The following is a 16,269-nucleotide window of genomic DNA, read 5'->3' on the forward strand; positions in this document are numbered from 1 at the left end:
ATCACTTAGATCCTTTTTTGCACGGAAACATGTTTGAAATAAATTATAAATCCTCCAAGCCAAACACAAACCAGCGCGTTACTTAACATGCTGTGCTCCCTCTGCTGACTGGAGTCTACCATGGGACAGCAGCTCTGGGTTTCTGGGGGCTGATTGGGTGACTGGGCTGATTTGTCACACAGATTTGGGAAACACTTACAGTATTTTCTGTGTTTAGCAGGTAGTTAGTTTAAGGATCCCAGATAACTGGAGGCTCAGCCTGTCTCAGTTTATTCTGCTTGATCACCGGTCAGCTGTGCCTCGGGTGGAAGAGCCGATCATCTAACAAGCAGAAGGTCAGCGGATCCCTGATGACTGATGGTCACATTGAAGAATTCTTGGGAAAGATACTGAACCCCGAGTTTCCCCTGAAGCATCAATCAGAGTTTGAGTGTGTGTGTGAATGTTGGATAAAGCCATGGATTAAAAACACTGTATGAATGGGACTTGCAGTAGAAATCACTTTGCACCCAACTGAGTAGAAAGGCAGTGTGTGAGTAACTATCCAGTCAAGCTGCGTCTCTCTACAGTCAGCAGGTGAGCTGTTGTTTACATCTCCTAGCCACGAGGACTCCCGTCTTCACTATCCCACATCAGCTCTGTGACATTTCAGTCAGACCTCTATCACATTTTCCCTTTTGTTTTCTGTGCCCACATTTAAAAAGCACCTGACCCACGCAGCACAATCACTCTTTAAATCAGCTGCTGTGGCTCAGCAGGTCGCCTGCTAACTCAAAGCTCCATGGTTTGAGCCTCAACTCCTCTAGTCTACACGCCGAAGTATCGTTGGACAAAATACTGAATGTCCATTGGAGTGTAAGTGTGTGAGGGTTAGGTGAAAGTGCTTAAGCACAGATTTAAAAAAGTAATACAGAGAACATTTCATGTGAATGAGTTACATTGTGGATTCTCTGAGTGATATCTGACTTTATAACAGGTTTATTTTTATTGTTTGTTTATTATTTATTTATGTCCCCACAGCAGAAGCATGAGTAACACACACACACACACACACACACACACACACACACACACACACACACACACACACACACCGAGAGAGAGGGCGTTCTATTTGTTATTGCTTAAAACTACAACTCCCAGGTGCTGGAGCTTCTCACAGGCTGTTCCGTGACTGCGCAGTGGCACATAGACAGCGCAGTGAGTGTGCAGCTTCCATCTGGTGGCAATATTCTTCAATAAACAAATAAATTATTAATAATAATAATGAAAATACTCACAGTATTGTTTGTTTTTCCTCATCCATAAGTCATATTTTCAGTTAGTTTCCTCACAATTACGATCTAACAACCAAACATTTTGACTTTTTGGTCAAAATGTTGTTAGAGAAACTAACTTCTGTAAGTTTTTTCAATATTCAGGGTTTTTTTTTTTTTGGTCTTTAAACTGTGCAAATAAAATTAGTCTTTGTGTGTTTTATTATCCGTTACTTTGATGACGTCAGCAGACTGTTACAGTACATAAATCCAGTTTTCCCTACATATAAGTAGGATGCTCTCTTACAGAGGCATAATGCAGCTTCTGGGCGTTAATATTATGATACATGGAGGTTTACTGTTATGTGCCCTCCCCTCTAAAAGCCGTGCCGCCTCCCGGTGTTGCGCCTCTGCGCGCTCCTTTACGGTAGTGGTACTGATGCGGGATGAGTCAGGCTATATGATGCTGCTGCCATTTCATCAGCAGCGAAAGCCTCCAAACCCCGAGCAAACACAGAAACGATACCGCGGGATTTCCCTCTCACAGCCTCGTAGACATCCTCTCAGCTCGGAGGCTCGAAACAGAGTACAGAGGCCTGCTCGCAGTTTATTCGCGGCTCCGAGCGAAAGCGCAAGATCCCTTTTTTCTGGTCGCACCTGCACTTGGATGCGTTTTTCTCCTTTCAGCACTCAATCGGGCCTGACATTAAGGAGGAAGTCAGCCCTGAGTCCTCAGGGGCCTGCCGCTCACCAGCCTCTGTGATCCAGCTTCCACACAAACATCGAGGTTTCGCCGCTTTTGGGTTGTTTTTGCGGCTCCCTGAGCATCGATCCCCCGGACTAGCCTGTATCATGGAGCCCTCAGCAGCCTGAACAGCGTGACAAGAGCGACCATTCTGTCCCGAAGCACTCCACTGCTGCTCCAAGTAGGCTGTTTTCCTCTACTGTTTTATCTCCGTGTCTTTGTGGTGTCGCGATAAAAGCGATGGCTGATTAAACCGAAATGACTATTTCCAGGCCTTTAGATTGCTTTGCATGGATGTGATTGAAATTCATAATAGCAAGAAAAGTCGCCTTTGGAAGAAACATCGTTGTCTGTTGTTTGATAAACAACATCAAATCGATGATAAGTCGTGATTTTGCGCACAAACTCACCTCAAACACGGATAAATTTACGCAAATAAATAAATGAAGCAATGGGATCAATAACAACCCCCACCCCCCTACGCATGTAATCATGTCAGTCTGAACCGCAGCCATCTGTAAATGCCGGATATGTGAAACCCTGCGTGTCGTGTCGAACCCACGAGCTGCCCATCCCGGCGCGAGAGCCCATCAGGCTGCTATTCAGCAGGGATTCAGCCTCTAATGTTTGCATACCTCCCGAGCTACGCAACCTGACTCCACAGAGACGCGCATGGGGTGATGGGAGGCCGCGTGCTCGCCTGATGGCCTGGTCGGGAACAGCTGTATTGTGAGGATCTGTAGGGGACAGGGCTGCTGTACAGAGAGCAGCATAGCTTATGTTATCAAATCCCTTAAGTCACATATTTCAGGAGACGTTTTGCCTCTTAAAAGAGAAAACACAGAGCTGAATGGACTAAATAAACATAGTTCAGGATTGAATTACTATTTCAGTTTACATTTTTCTGCAAACCCTTAATGATCTGATATATTTAATGTCGTATACCATGTGCAGAATATGCATGAGTAAATATATACCTGTTCAACTGGCACATTAACAAGAATATCTAACCAGCAGCAGCTCAGTGCATTCAAGCATGTAGACGTGGTCAAGACAACTGGCCGAAGGTCAGACTGAGCATCAGAAAGAGAAAGAAAGGGGATTTAAGCGACTTTGAACATGGTGGTGTTGCTCGTGCCTGATGTTTGAGTATTTCAGAAACTGCTGGGATTTTCCCACACAGCCATCTTTAGGGTTTACAGAGCAGCGGCAGTTGTCTGCGTGAAAATGCCTTGTTGGTCAGAGGAGAATGATCAGAATGCTCAAATAACCACACGTTGCGAGCAGAAAAGCTTCTCTGAATGGTCTACAGCAGCAGAAGACCACATTGGATGTCACTCCTTACAGCTAAGAGCAGAAAACTGAGGCTGAAATCCACACAGTCACACAAACAACAGAAGACAGGGACAATAGAAGATTGAAAAGATGTTCTCTGCTTTGTGTCTTCATTTTTATGACATTCAAATAATAAGGTCAGAATTTGGTGCAGACAACATGAAAGTATGGATCCATCACAGCTTGGATCACCAGTTTTGGATGATGGTGATGTAATGGTGTGCTGGATGTTTTCTTGACACCCTTTGGTCCCTTTAGTAGTCAGATTGTTACATTAATATATTTATTATATTATTTTAAGACATGCTTTAACATGTCAGCACCTGTTTAGAGTGGTATTTGTTATTGTGTAGCAATCAGAATCGAATTTGGATCGAAGAATTATTTTGTATGAGAAGTGGCATGGAGCAAAGAGCAGATAATTACATTTGAAAGGTAGAGGAGTCAAAATAAAGTCACACGAACTATTGGAAACATTGGGCACATTTCAAAACCCCATCTATAACTGAAGAACTTAAATGTAGTTAGTTACCTGTGACTGGTTTAATTATAGCTGCAAGAAAAATCAGTCCAATCAAAGCAGTTGGTTATATTTGTAATTATATCCCCCCCCCCCCACCCTCTTTAAAAAGCAGGCTTTGATTAAATCAACAGTTGATGCCATCAAGTGACTAAAGAAGCGTAAGAGGATTCCTCCTTATACCCTGTGGTGTTAATCATATCACACAGGCATGTGAGCAAATTACCAGTCGAAGGTAGCGACAATAGCTAACAATATCAACAGTATTGATATTGTTAGCTTATGTTTCTATTTGTTTATTCCTGCTCTGTCCACTCTGCTGTTTCTCATCTAATCTTATCTTATGTGCTCATTGCCTCTCACTCAGTGCTGCAGAAATGAGCCCTAAAGCCCAGAAACATGTTTCTGGGCCTGCAATCTTAAAACAGATGTTTACAATCCTCTTGAGTTTGTTCATATTAACCGTGGAAAGTGAAAAATACCAGGTTATAATATAAAAAGTCTACAAATGAACAATTAAAAAAAACACCACTGGACGTCCATTTACATCATATGTGGCCACAGAAGTAAAAGTAAAAGTCATCTTACTTCCTGCGCTTGGATTAAGGCTTCAAAAATTATAGCTGTGTGAGTTTGTGAAGATAATCCTGCAGAATGAGACTTGTAAATATCGCAACCTTTTATTAATTTTAGTGATTATTTCTTGTGATTATCCCCAAAAATCCCATCGACTTTTCATCAAGGGAGCCCGGGTATTTCTAAGTATCCAGGCTGGTCTGCAAAAACCCTCCAAAACTCATTATTTTGTCACCCTGTGGGAGCTTGGACATTGCAGCTCAAAGAACAGGAAGTGAAGGGTCAGATGGTAGCATTTGGTTTGCAAAGAAACAACCACGCTTAAACCAAGAAGAACAGTAAGATGTGCACTTAAACAAACAATCTAATGTTGTTTGTTGATTCCTCTCTTCCCTCGCCTCCTCCCTCCCTCCCTCTCTCTCTCCCTCCCTCTGTCTCTCTCTCATGTTTGTGCACCAACAGCTCGTACCACAGCAAGTAGACCAACACTTACAAGCGCACCGGGGAGAGCTGCAGACCAAGCTAAGTCATGGAGGCAATATGGCTCTATCAGTTCCGGCTGATCGTCATCGGGGACTCCACGGTGGGAAAGTCATGTCTGATCCGGCGGTTCACGGAGGGTCGCTTCGCCCAAGTGTCCGACCCGACCGTCGGGGTGGACTTCTTCTCCCGCCTGGTGGAGATCGAGCCGGGCAAGAGGATCAAGCTGCAGATCTGGGACACCGCTGGTCAGGAGCGCTTCAGGTAAGTGTGTGTCTGGAGCTTTACAACGAGTCTGCGTTTAATGTGGTGTTATTTCCTTTACATCTTTATGGAAATATTATTTAAATTTACTGGAGGTGACGCATGGTAATTTAAGAATATTTGTTTAGCAGGAGAGGATGTGTTTATATGCAGCAGAAATAGTGACATGTGTGCAGGGTGTGTCAGGAGCTATCAGTGTTGTGGTTTGTGTCGTTTTGGGTAATTAAGAACCATGTAAGCGCTCAGAACTAGACAAACACAGCCTGGATGTCTCAGAACGTGAACCAGCAATAATTTGCACAGGGAAAGCTGGCATTCAAATGAGCTCCAGGGTCATGTGCTCAGAGAAAACAACCAGAGCGTTTGTTTCTAAAAAGAAAACAGTTGCAGGTGTTGCTAAAACCTGATAGTCGTCATTTTGGTGCTCCAGGCGACTCTGAAGTGAAGTGAACTGCCTTTACAGAGAAAAAAAGCTCTCAGTTTTTTTTCAGATGGTGTGTTTACATGGTCATAGTCAGATTACACAAACCTATGGTGTGTAATATGGTGTAATAAAGGTGTAATAAAGGAGAAAGAACAAAGAGTAGTTTAGTAGTTAACACAGGTCCCACAGTGCTGCAAACTACTTCCAGAGGTGCAATCACATACAGAAATGCAAATAGTGGCTGTTGTTGTCGTGTCCCAGTATCCCCTCCTTAGTTCCCAATCCCTGTTGTGGTCATTTTTTTCCAGAAAAACACATTTGTCGATTTCTTTTTTACATTCCCGCACGTCCAATAGTTTCGACAATCCCCTTCCAGGAAATTGCTGACAACAGCGAGGCTGCTGTTGTTATTCTTTCACTGATAAGTTCAAAAACTGTGATGAGAAAATACCCAGAAATGCACAGGAGGAATCAACAGGACTGAACAGGTCAATCACAGTAGTTGCAGACTGCATAACTGTACTTTGCTGCGTATTTTCAGAGAGCATGCCAGTGTAGGGGTTTGCAGTTATGACCTAGATTTAACACCAAAGTATTAAACCTCTCTCAGACTGATTGAGATAGGGAAATTATTTTTAACTAATGAAAGAGTTAAACACACATTTTATTAAATGGGAGTCTTTGAAATGCCAAGTATGTCATGTAAAATGTACATGTAAAAATATGTAACTGACTAGGAAGCCAGCGTTTAATATGCATCCTGCGATTAAAGCTGAGATTTTCATGCTGAATGTCCTGACACAAGCCCAAAGTGAACCAGGGAGCTTTTGGTTATTAAGTCAATTTGTAAACAAGTATGCACTTATTTATTTTATTTAAGGAATCAAGCGATCAGCAAGTCTGTTGTAGCTGAAATGCGATGACCAATTTAAATTTTTATTTCAATCATTTCAATTTACTCATTTTATTAAAATCTTTATATTTTTAAGTGTTTTTATTTCTCATGCACACTCTGAAGTTTTCTAGTGTTCATTTGAACTGTCACATCATCTTTCAAATGTCTGTGTGCCAAGCTAATTGATCAAAATGCTGATTTAATATGTTAGATTAAAGATGTTTCTCCATCAGAACAGAACCTAGAGTACATGAAGGGTAAAAAAGGGTAACGCATAGCTGTAATAATGTATGCCTCATAGCGGGAAAGCACTTTCACACATGCACGCACACACACAGCACAGCTCATCATCCTAACAGAAGAGGACCGGTCTCACCTGTCACCATGATGAAAATCTCTATAGCAACCGCAGCAAGTCCCTCCGAGAACGAAGGATGTCTCAGACCTTTTTCAGCCCGAACACCACGAGGCCTTTTCCTAGAAATAAATCTGTGTTACAGTGACTTTTCTTAGAAGCACTTCACACAGATAAGTAGCACTTCACTTCTCAGATGATTTCCTTTGAATTTATGTATCATGAAATCATTTTTAGTTTCGTATGCTAGCAATCAGATTTTCTCTAATATAATATAATATAATATAATATAATATAATATAATATAATATAATATAATATAATATAATATAATATAATAAAAAACAGTAAGCCATTCTCTGACAGGTTTATGAAAGTGTGTTTGGTGAGAAAAAAGAACAGCATTTGAGAATATGGACAATTTTGACTTTGTGTTATTGGTTTTTGGATGAGAGCTGTGATGTCCGTGACACAACCTAGTTGATTATCTTTCAACTTAGGATATTGAAAAACTTTAAAGTCGTGGAGGAGCTGGCAGCAGTGCACTCAGTGAAAGAGACAACAACAGGAAGTGATTTGTTAATGGGGCTAAGTCCAGGCTTAGATAGGCTTGGGCTGCAATAGGATAACTGGCAGGTGTTATGATCAATATGTCTATAAATCTGGGAAAAATGTCCAACAATTTGAGTTGGGTGCAAGATAAAGTGATTAACAACTGAATACGGCACTGAATAAAAGATAGTTTGTTACACGGCTGCCACACAGCTGTCAGATGGCTCAGCCTGAGCAAAGAGTGTGGAAACTGAGAGCAGAATTTCAAGAGTTTGTTGAGAAGAAGAAAGTCAAAGACATCCTAGAGCTCAAATGCAGAATGGAAAGACTAAAGACCTAAAAACCATATTTGCATTTGAAATGCTCATGACGAGGTTGTAGCTTCTTCAAAGCTAGTTGGAGAACAGCATTTTTATTCACATGCCAACAGTGAAGATGCTTCATGTTCTCCTTGAAGAAGTTTTATAAATCGAGATATAGATCCTCTCTCAGTGATGTTTTCCCACAAGGATCCAACTCAGATATTGAACCTGACTTTAATGCACTTGTTGAAGCCTGTCAATTGGTAGACCCACAAAACCCCTATACAGGAAGTTGATTTCGGCGCTCTGATAAAGAAAAGTCTTGATCCCGGATCCTGTGAGTCTTTCCCAGTAGATAATGCAGGGTTCTTCAGCTGATGTGGATGAAGGGACTCGTCCAGCCTGACTGCCTTGAACAAGCAGGTGTCTTCCCTGCTTGTCCTGGTATGAAAAAACTCAAGTAGCCTTGCAGGTCAAATTTATCAGGAATTTCCTTTGAGTCTTGGCAAAGGATAAGCACACAAAAAAGAGAATAATCAGATTACATGAATTCTACTTATTGAAGTAACTCACTCTAAGCTAATGTTCATGTTGTTCCTATCTTTGGAACAGAGGTTGGTGGTGAGATGGACACTTCCAGCACTGAAGATGTGCTTAGTGCTCTGTTAATGGTAATAATCAGGAATGCAGGATTCCTTGATAAGTCCCACATCTTCACAGAGGAAACCTTGAAAGTCTTGAGAATCTGCAATCCACTTGGAAAATGATTAAAGTCCAAATCCTTCACAGAATTATAATCCAACATGGCAAAGATGATGATGAGCAGAAATAAAGCCAAATCCAAGTCCGATCTGTAAGTCCAGTCCACCATAGCGCTTCTGCTGGAATTTCCAACGGTGAACTTCTGGAACTGCTCATCTCGCAGGGCGCCAGAGACGGACCCAGAACGCCTCCTGGCATCCCAGTTTATTCTTTGTCAAGTGCCCACTCACTCCACTTCTCTCTATAATAACTAGTCAACCAATCAGGTGTTTACATAAGATTCACTGATCTTCAGCCCCACCTTATCACTCACTCTTTATCTCTCTCTTTAAGTATGGAAAATGTCATTACATTGGAACAAGTCACCCACATGAGCCCACATGCATACTGTACTTACTAAAGGTGTATTAATCAGCTGGTAATATTAATTTTATAGCACTGTGTATCTGCCAACATTTATAAAATCAGTAGGTACAAAGAGGCTTGAGGCTGAAAACTATGAACAGAGGAGATGGACAGATGAACTGTTTCCTTTGTTTTTCCCCTATAATTGTTGGTAATAACAGAAATAGAGGACATTATCAGCCTAATGATTTATCTACATGCAGCAAACAAGAATTTAATCATAAATTTATTCATTTGTCACTTGTTTGTCTGGTTATCAGTGGCACAGACTGCACCCAGATAATCCTTCAGTTATTACACTATGGTTGACTAAAGTAGCTGTTTTAGGAAAATATTTAAAAGCCACTATTTTGGGAACTTGTGACGCAGCAGTCCTTGCTTGTTTTAATCCACCACACAGTCCTCTGTTCACTTCTTCTCCACCAGCGATGCAGATCTCTTAGTCATTGTTGTTTCATCTGCGTGGTTCTTGCTTCTAAAAATACATATAAACTATGTGTGTGTCCGATCAAATGAATCACTCTCCGGCTCAGGTTTTTCTGCTATCCACTCCTCCTCTCTTACTGTCTCCTCTCTGTCAGCAACTCCTCCCTTCTTCCTCTTTCAAGACACGTCTCTCTTTCCGTCTCCAGCTTAAGCCTCTAATTGTCCTTCCAGTTATATTTATATTCGCATGCAGTCTGTGAGGAAGAGAGAGAGACGTCATGAGGCAGTCGATGTGTCCCTGCGTGCATGCAGGTTGTCGCATCTCGTCAAAATCTAGCAGCACTTTTCCTCCCTGTCAGATTGCGTAGAGGAGTTACAGTTATATAAACCACAAATCCAGTTTCCACTTGGTATTAAAATGATACCCTAATGACACCTCCATCTTCCTCTGCGTTCACACCTCTTTTCGTTAGGTTTATCTGTTTTATTACTAATATGGCTTATTTTTCTATTCATCCTGAACATATAATGGGTATGTTTATTTTTAAAATCAAGAGAAAAATGTATAAAGTGCAGGGTGTTTGTGATGTACAAGCTGCGTGTCTGGCTAACCAGCTTAACTGCTGCATCAAAGACTTAATGTTTTTTGAGGTAGACGAAAAATCGCTGCAGGAATAATTTGTAATTAATGTATTTCACACAGTAGTTCTGGATTTTTAGCAGTTCACTACAAATGTTTATACAATCCAAACTAAGGACAGTGTTACCCAAGATGAGTTATCCAATATGTCCTGTCTGTTATTAGTTTTTTTCTGTTGAAACTTTTTAATAAAAATAGTTTAAGAATATATTAATAGTTGCTTACACAGACCCAGAGATTCCCCGACCGGCTGTGAGTAGTTGTTGGAGGTTGTTTTGCAGGTACAGTAGTGCAAAATTGGTATGTAGTGCTGCACCGAAATCCTCCTTGCAGCTGCTTTGGTCACCACCTGATTGCTGTGGTTGCCTGTAGTTTGCATGGAAGAGTCTACTCACCATGCAGGGGAAACTGTGAAAAGTGTGCTGCAGTAAATTTGAAGGAAAAACTTTTATTTGAATGATGAATTTCTAAGTTTCACTACAGCTTGGGGAGTAAATGACGAGCGTCTGCAAACAAATTGGTACCTTCGAGCAAAACTACAGGCAACCATGTTAGCTAACAGGCGAGCCAGGATACAGCAGTCTTCTGTACCTACAAAGCTGTTTTAAAATAAATCTGCTGAAAACATTAAAATGTAATTTAGTGTTTAATAAATCCACGGAGCTAAAAGGTGCTTAAATAACTAACTTGCTACAGTTTCTAAATTTAGCCTCATTTATTAAAATTACAATCAGTGTTTAAAACAATTTGCTGAAACAGTGATGTTACACCCTCGGTCACAACTGGTGTTGAAGTGATTTCTGTACACAACAATGATCCTGACTCACAGTCTATTAAAAAATTACATATATTTTTTGCACTAAGAAAGTTAAATGCTGTTGAAACCAGATTTGATGTCTCCTCTCCATCATCAAGGCTTTGTGAATGTAATAAATGTAGTTATTAAGACTATTTCTCATTTTACTCTTAACTCATCTGCATCACACATGTGATCAAAATGGTTAGCAAGAGAAAACTTATCTGTTAAAGTGATTATAAATGGCTTGTTTGCATGCTAATGCTAGCTCTGTTTCCATGCAAAGCAGATTGTAACTGCTCTAAGAACTCCTGTCACTTTCCTGTCGAAGACCAGAGGTTTATCCACAATATGCAACTGTAAGCTGCTACTGACTACAATAGCTTGACTGCAAGCAGAGTTAATCCTGCTTCCAGAGATGATTACCAGCTTCGACCACAAGATCGCAGTGATTTTAGGATTGGATACAGTTGAATACAAGACTTATGAGAAAACACAGAGATGAAAATAGATTTTTACATTTTTATTTATTTGTAAATTTCGCTGGACAAGCAGAACTTGCTTTGCTTGACCAACAGAACTCGATTTATTTTCTTTGTGAACTTCATACATGTTCTTTGCAAACAGAAAGTATATCCACTGGCCACTGCTTTATCTGTTTAACTTCATATAATCAAATTCTTGTGCGTTTATTATAGTTGGTGAAATAACTGCATGTAGGATTATGTTAAATGCTTCCCTCTATTTTATGTCCTTTCCAGGTCTATTACCAGGGCTTACTACCGTAACTCTGTGGGTGGGCTTCTCCTCTTTGACATCACCAATCGCCGATCTTTCCAGAATGTCCATGACTGGCTGGAGGAGGCTCGTAGTCATGTCCAGCCACATAGCATCGTATTTCTATTGGTGGGCCACAAGTGTGATCTGGAGGCACAGCGGCAGGTGTGTACACTGTAAAGTAGATTAAAACTGGATCAAAACAAGCACTTTCCCCTGTTGTGAAAGGTTACGCACTATGCAATACAACAAAGTCACAGTTTTGAAAATAACTTTTTTGTTCACATTTATTTATTTGTTTTTGTTTGCACTTATTTTGTTCAGAGGCACAGTTTATTGTCTTGGGTCAGTAGGCAGACAGAAATAAAAATATATCCCCTCTGAAAATTAGACAGCATAACACCACATCTACATTAATATCCCACCATCGTGAGAGCAGGAATAAAATGAAATGAACGAGGAAATTATGCAACATTTCCCATATTAGCCACTTACCCCTATCTTGATCTGCCCACTTTCATAACTTTGTGTTAGAGGGCTCGTTTACCAGCTTTTCAGTTGCCATCATAAATTGGTCAATAATGCTTCAGCTTTATTTTGTAACAGGACTGAACAGTCATTATCTGTGAGTGTGGAATCAGGCCTATCAGCAGAATAACACACTTCAGAGTAACTGGAGACTCTGTGACCTTTGGAATGAAATAGATGTTACATGTAAAATTAAAAATTTAAACTGTTCTGTGCAATATGCAATATCAGTGCGCTCAAGTTCAAGGAGTGTTTTAGCCTCTTATTGGTTTGGGATTTTTAGTTGTGCTGGGTTAGCTTAGGGCATGTCACAATATGATGCATAATAATGTCTTGATGTGGAAATATGCAGCTGAAGTAGTCACTCAAATTTGACTTTGTGTGCGAATGGCAGTCCAATCCAATAAAAACCTACAGCTTGTCTTCTTAGTCCTTGCACTTCCTGATAAGACCATTTGTTGTTGAATTGCTGTCGTGGCACTCAAATGTGTTTTACAGCCACTACAGGAGATAGCGTCATTAACTCACTTAGCTCATTTGATCTTGTAGGTGACCCGCCAAGAAGCAGAGAAACTGGCTGGGGCGTATGGGATGCGCTATGTTGAGACGTCAGCCCGTGACGCCATCAATGTGGAACACGCCTTCACTGAGCTGACCAGAGACATCTTCGCCCTGGTTCGGTCTGGTGACATCACCATCCAGGAGGGCTGGGAGGGTGTGAAGAGTGGGTTTGTGCCCAATGTGGTTCACTCATCCGAGGAAGTGACCAAGAGTGACCGCCGCTGTCTCTGTTGATCTGGGAAGACTGAAGATAGGGGAGTGAAGTGGATCAGAGAGGGGTAGCTGACGGACTGAGGTGTCAGCCCTCTGACTGAAAACTGGTGGTAACCCTCGTTGTTCTTTCTTAGAAAAGACACAGAAAGGGATGTTTGGCATATTTTAACAAAAAGGCTGGTAGATCATGGAGAAGAACACCTTGAATGTGGGTGTAAGACTAAAAATGGTTGCGCCCATTAAAGATGCTCATTTGAGGGCTCCCTTTTCTTTTGTTTTGGGCTTCTTTCCTGAATAAACCTCCCTTGCAAAAGCCTTAGAAAGATGATCCATTTCATGTTTCTTCCTCCGTTTAAGTCTTCGGTCACCTCTCTGCTCCCTAGCCTTCTCCTCTCAATATGCAATTACACGATCGCACTGAAAGCTATCACTCCTACGTTAGTGTCCAACATCTTTTTCAGCATTTTCAGTGTAGTGTACTTAGATTCAACCTCATTGATTATTTGATTAGCATCTACAGTACTGTGCCAAAATCTTGAGTCAGCCTAATGTTTTAAATATTGTGTTTGGAAAATAGGAAATAGTTGCAATAATGTCCTAAAATGTGCAAATACACAATCCCAAGACTATCCCACTCTGCTTCAGTTATGTTAAGATCCGTGCTCTGGGGAGGCCAGTCCATGACTGATATTGCTCCACTGTGTACTTTTCTATCCGGGTATATTTGTACTGCATAGGAAGTGCTTTTGGGATCATTGTCATGCTGAAAATGCAGATGCTTTCCAGATGATATTGAGTGGTGGATCATAGCATTTATTTTGACAAAATCTCCAACACCACTGGCTGGAATGCGCCCCAAACCATGGCAGAGCCTCCATCATGTTTTACTGATGGCTCTTGGCACTCACTGTTGTACTTCTCTACTGATGTCCTTTGCACATGTGAGAATTTGAACCAAAAATGTGAAATTTGGATTCAATGGTCAATAGTTCAGTGGCTTAACGACAACCCCCCCACCCCTGAAAGACCTTCAGAAAGGCTGGACAACTATTGCTCGAGACCACATAAAAAAATGACAAGAAAATCTGGCTCCATGAAAGCAAAACATAGAGAAATGAGAGGCTACTCAAGATTTCTGCACATTACTCTATCTCCACTTTCAACCATCAAAGCTCAATGGAGACGTCCTGGAGGTCCTAAATATATAAAACGTGATTTTGTTGCTATTTTATTTGACTTTGAAGCAGTTTAGGCCTCCTGTAAGCTCAGTGACATTGACTACATGGTTACATCCACTATCATTTTGCTAAACACCATACTGCACATCCAGTTTCTAATGGACTCCTCAAGCAAGAAAAGTCAACGTGTACAGCTGTGTAACCCAGGTGGATTCTTGTAAAAATTTTGTGCTGGTTTACCTTTCAATGAGACACTTTTTAATGGTGGATTAACAGGAGTGAAATGGAGCCAAACAGCACCTTAGTAACCAAGTTCGTCTTAAATGTGGTACCATTTGGGGCATTTGAAGAAGGAAAACAAGCGACCTAGGCAAAAGAAACAGATACATTGGAAAGAGATGCATTGAAGGGAAATGGACTCCACAAAAGAACCACATTACCCACAATGCAAGACGAGACAGACAGAACTGAAGCTTCTAATACAGGGGATACTATTTTTTTTTCTGAGCAAGTAGTATACAATTTTTTTAATGTGTGTGGGTAAGTGTATCATATCTAACTTTTGTTTTTAATTTAACACAAAGCTTCAAGTGGATGTCACTGCCATGATTACTTGAGTTATACTATTTATAAGATGGCCATGAGGGTAGATTTAAAACAAAGGGGAACATTTGAGATCTCAAATGACTATATTTCAAACAGTCTGAATTTGAATGTGGATATATAATCATTCAAATGTTGTTAAAATATGTTTATGTGTGACCTAGAGGTTTAAGAACGTGAAGTTTTAGCCACATTTAGCCCAATTTTACTATAATTTTAATCTTGATGCAAAATTCAGTATTTGTGGGTTACTTGAATGATTAAATCACAGCTGTCTGCTTTATGTTATATTTATTTTTGAGGGATACCTTTAGTAAATTTCTTTAAAAGGCTTAAATAATAAATAATTACATCATCATTAAGACCAGAGGTACAGCTACTTTGCCATGAATGGAAATACTGACCTAACTACAATAACAAATTTTTATTTCTGCACATTTTTGTACAACTTAAGCGCGAAATAAGATGTTAACGTTTTGCACAGAGACTAGCTTTCACCCTATTTTGACTGCTAAGCTAAGCTAACAGCTGCTAGCCTCATCGGTCCTTTGACTGAACATATTCTGCAAAAAAACCGATTGCTTTTAAAGTAATTTTACTCTTAAATTAATATTATTATTTTACACTATTAGTTTTTTTTTTAAATACCAGACAACAAACAAAACAGTGAGTAGAGAAAATCAGCAGGTAACCTTTTTGCCATTTATATGACATGTTCTGCAGAAATCAGCACTGGACTAAATATAATACTCTGCTTACCCTGACCTACATACCCACACCAGTCACTTTGTTAGGTACACTTGTTCAGATACCCGTTAATGAAAATATTTAACCAGCCAATTGTGTTGCAAAAATGCAATGCATTTTAGGTGTGTAGACACGGTCAAGACAACCTGCTAAAGTATAAACTGAGTGTGTTAATAAAATAAAGATATCTGATCCCAACATAGGGTTGGAGTTACATGTTAGACTGCCTTTAGTGTGCACTATGAGAATGGGAGAGAAAGTTAATTTGACTTTGAACATGGCATAGTTGTTGCTGCCATGTAGACCATCTGATTATTTCTGTTGCTCTACTGAGTTTATAGAGATTGATGAGTGTGGCGGGGCGTGGCCTGCGGTGCCGTGCAGAGGAGGCGGACGCACCGCCACAATGAGAAAAAGAGAAAATATCCAGTGAGCTTGAGTGAAAATGCCTTGTTGAAGTCAGAGCTCAGAGGAAAATGGACAGACTGCTTCGAGCTCACAGGAATTCAACAGTAAACCACCCGGTACAACCAAAGGATGCAGAAGACCATCTCTAAATGATCAGTGTGGAGTACAGCAGCAGAAGACCACACTGGCTGCCATTTTTGTAGACTAAGAACAGTAAGATAAGGTTACAATCCACACAGGCAAAGTTAGATGATAGAAAATTCGAAAACTGCTACCTGGTCTGATGAGTCTTTATATCTTTTGTGAGATCCGTATGGTAGGGTCCCAATTTGCCATAAATGACAGGAAAGCATGGATCCACCCTGCCTTGTTTTAACGGTTCAGACTGGTCGTCGTGTAATGGTGTGGGGGATATTTTCTTAGAGTTGTACAATGAGATACAGAGCATCTCCTACTCAGTGCAAACATGCTGGGGGGGGAGGGGGGGACACAGTTCTGCAGCGCTATATACATATGGATAG

The 16,269-nt window shown here is 40.6% G+C and overlaps 1 protein-coding gene across 1 annotated transcript; it reads left to right on the forward strand.

Moving 5' to 3' along the window:
* Positions 1–1,683: 1,683 nt before the first annotated feature.
* rab39bb (RAB39B, member RAS oncogene family b) lies at positions 1,684–13,135 on the forward strand. The gene is made up of 4 exons (XM_085264781.1): positions 1,684–2,182; positions 4,895–5,176; positions 11,495–11,675; positions 12,588–13,135. Exons 2-4 carry the CDS (start codon positions 4,962–4,964, stop codon positions 12,831–12,833), a joined length of 642 nt encoding a protein of 213 aa, XP_085120907.1. The 5' UTR covers positions 1,684–2,182; positions 4,895–4,961; the 3' UTR covers positions 12,834–13,135.
* Positions 13,136–16,269: the final 3,134 nt, after the last annotated feature.

The sequence above is a fragment of the Mchenga conophoros genome, linkage group LG3 (assembly GCF_057382185.1).
Source record: "Mchenga conophoros isolate Kocher_MC1m ecotype Shallow Benthic linkage group LG3, M_conophoros_male_GT1.1, whole genome shotgun sequence".
In the NCBI taxonomy this organism is placed as follows: Eukaryota; Metazoa; Chordata; class Actinopteri; order Cichliformes; family Cichlidae; genus Mchenga; species Mchenga conophoros.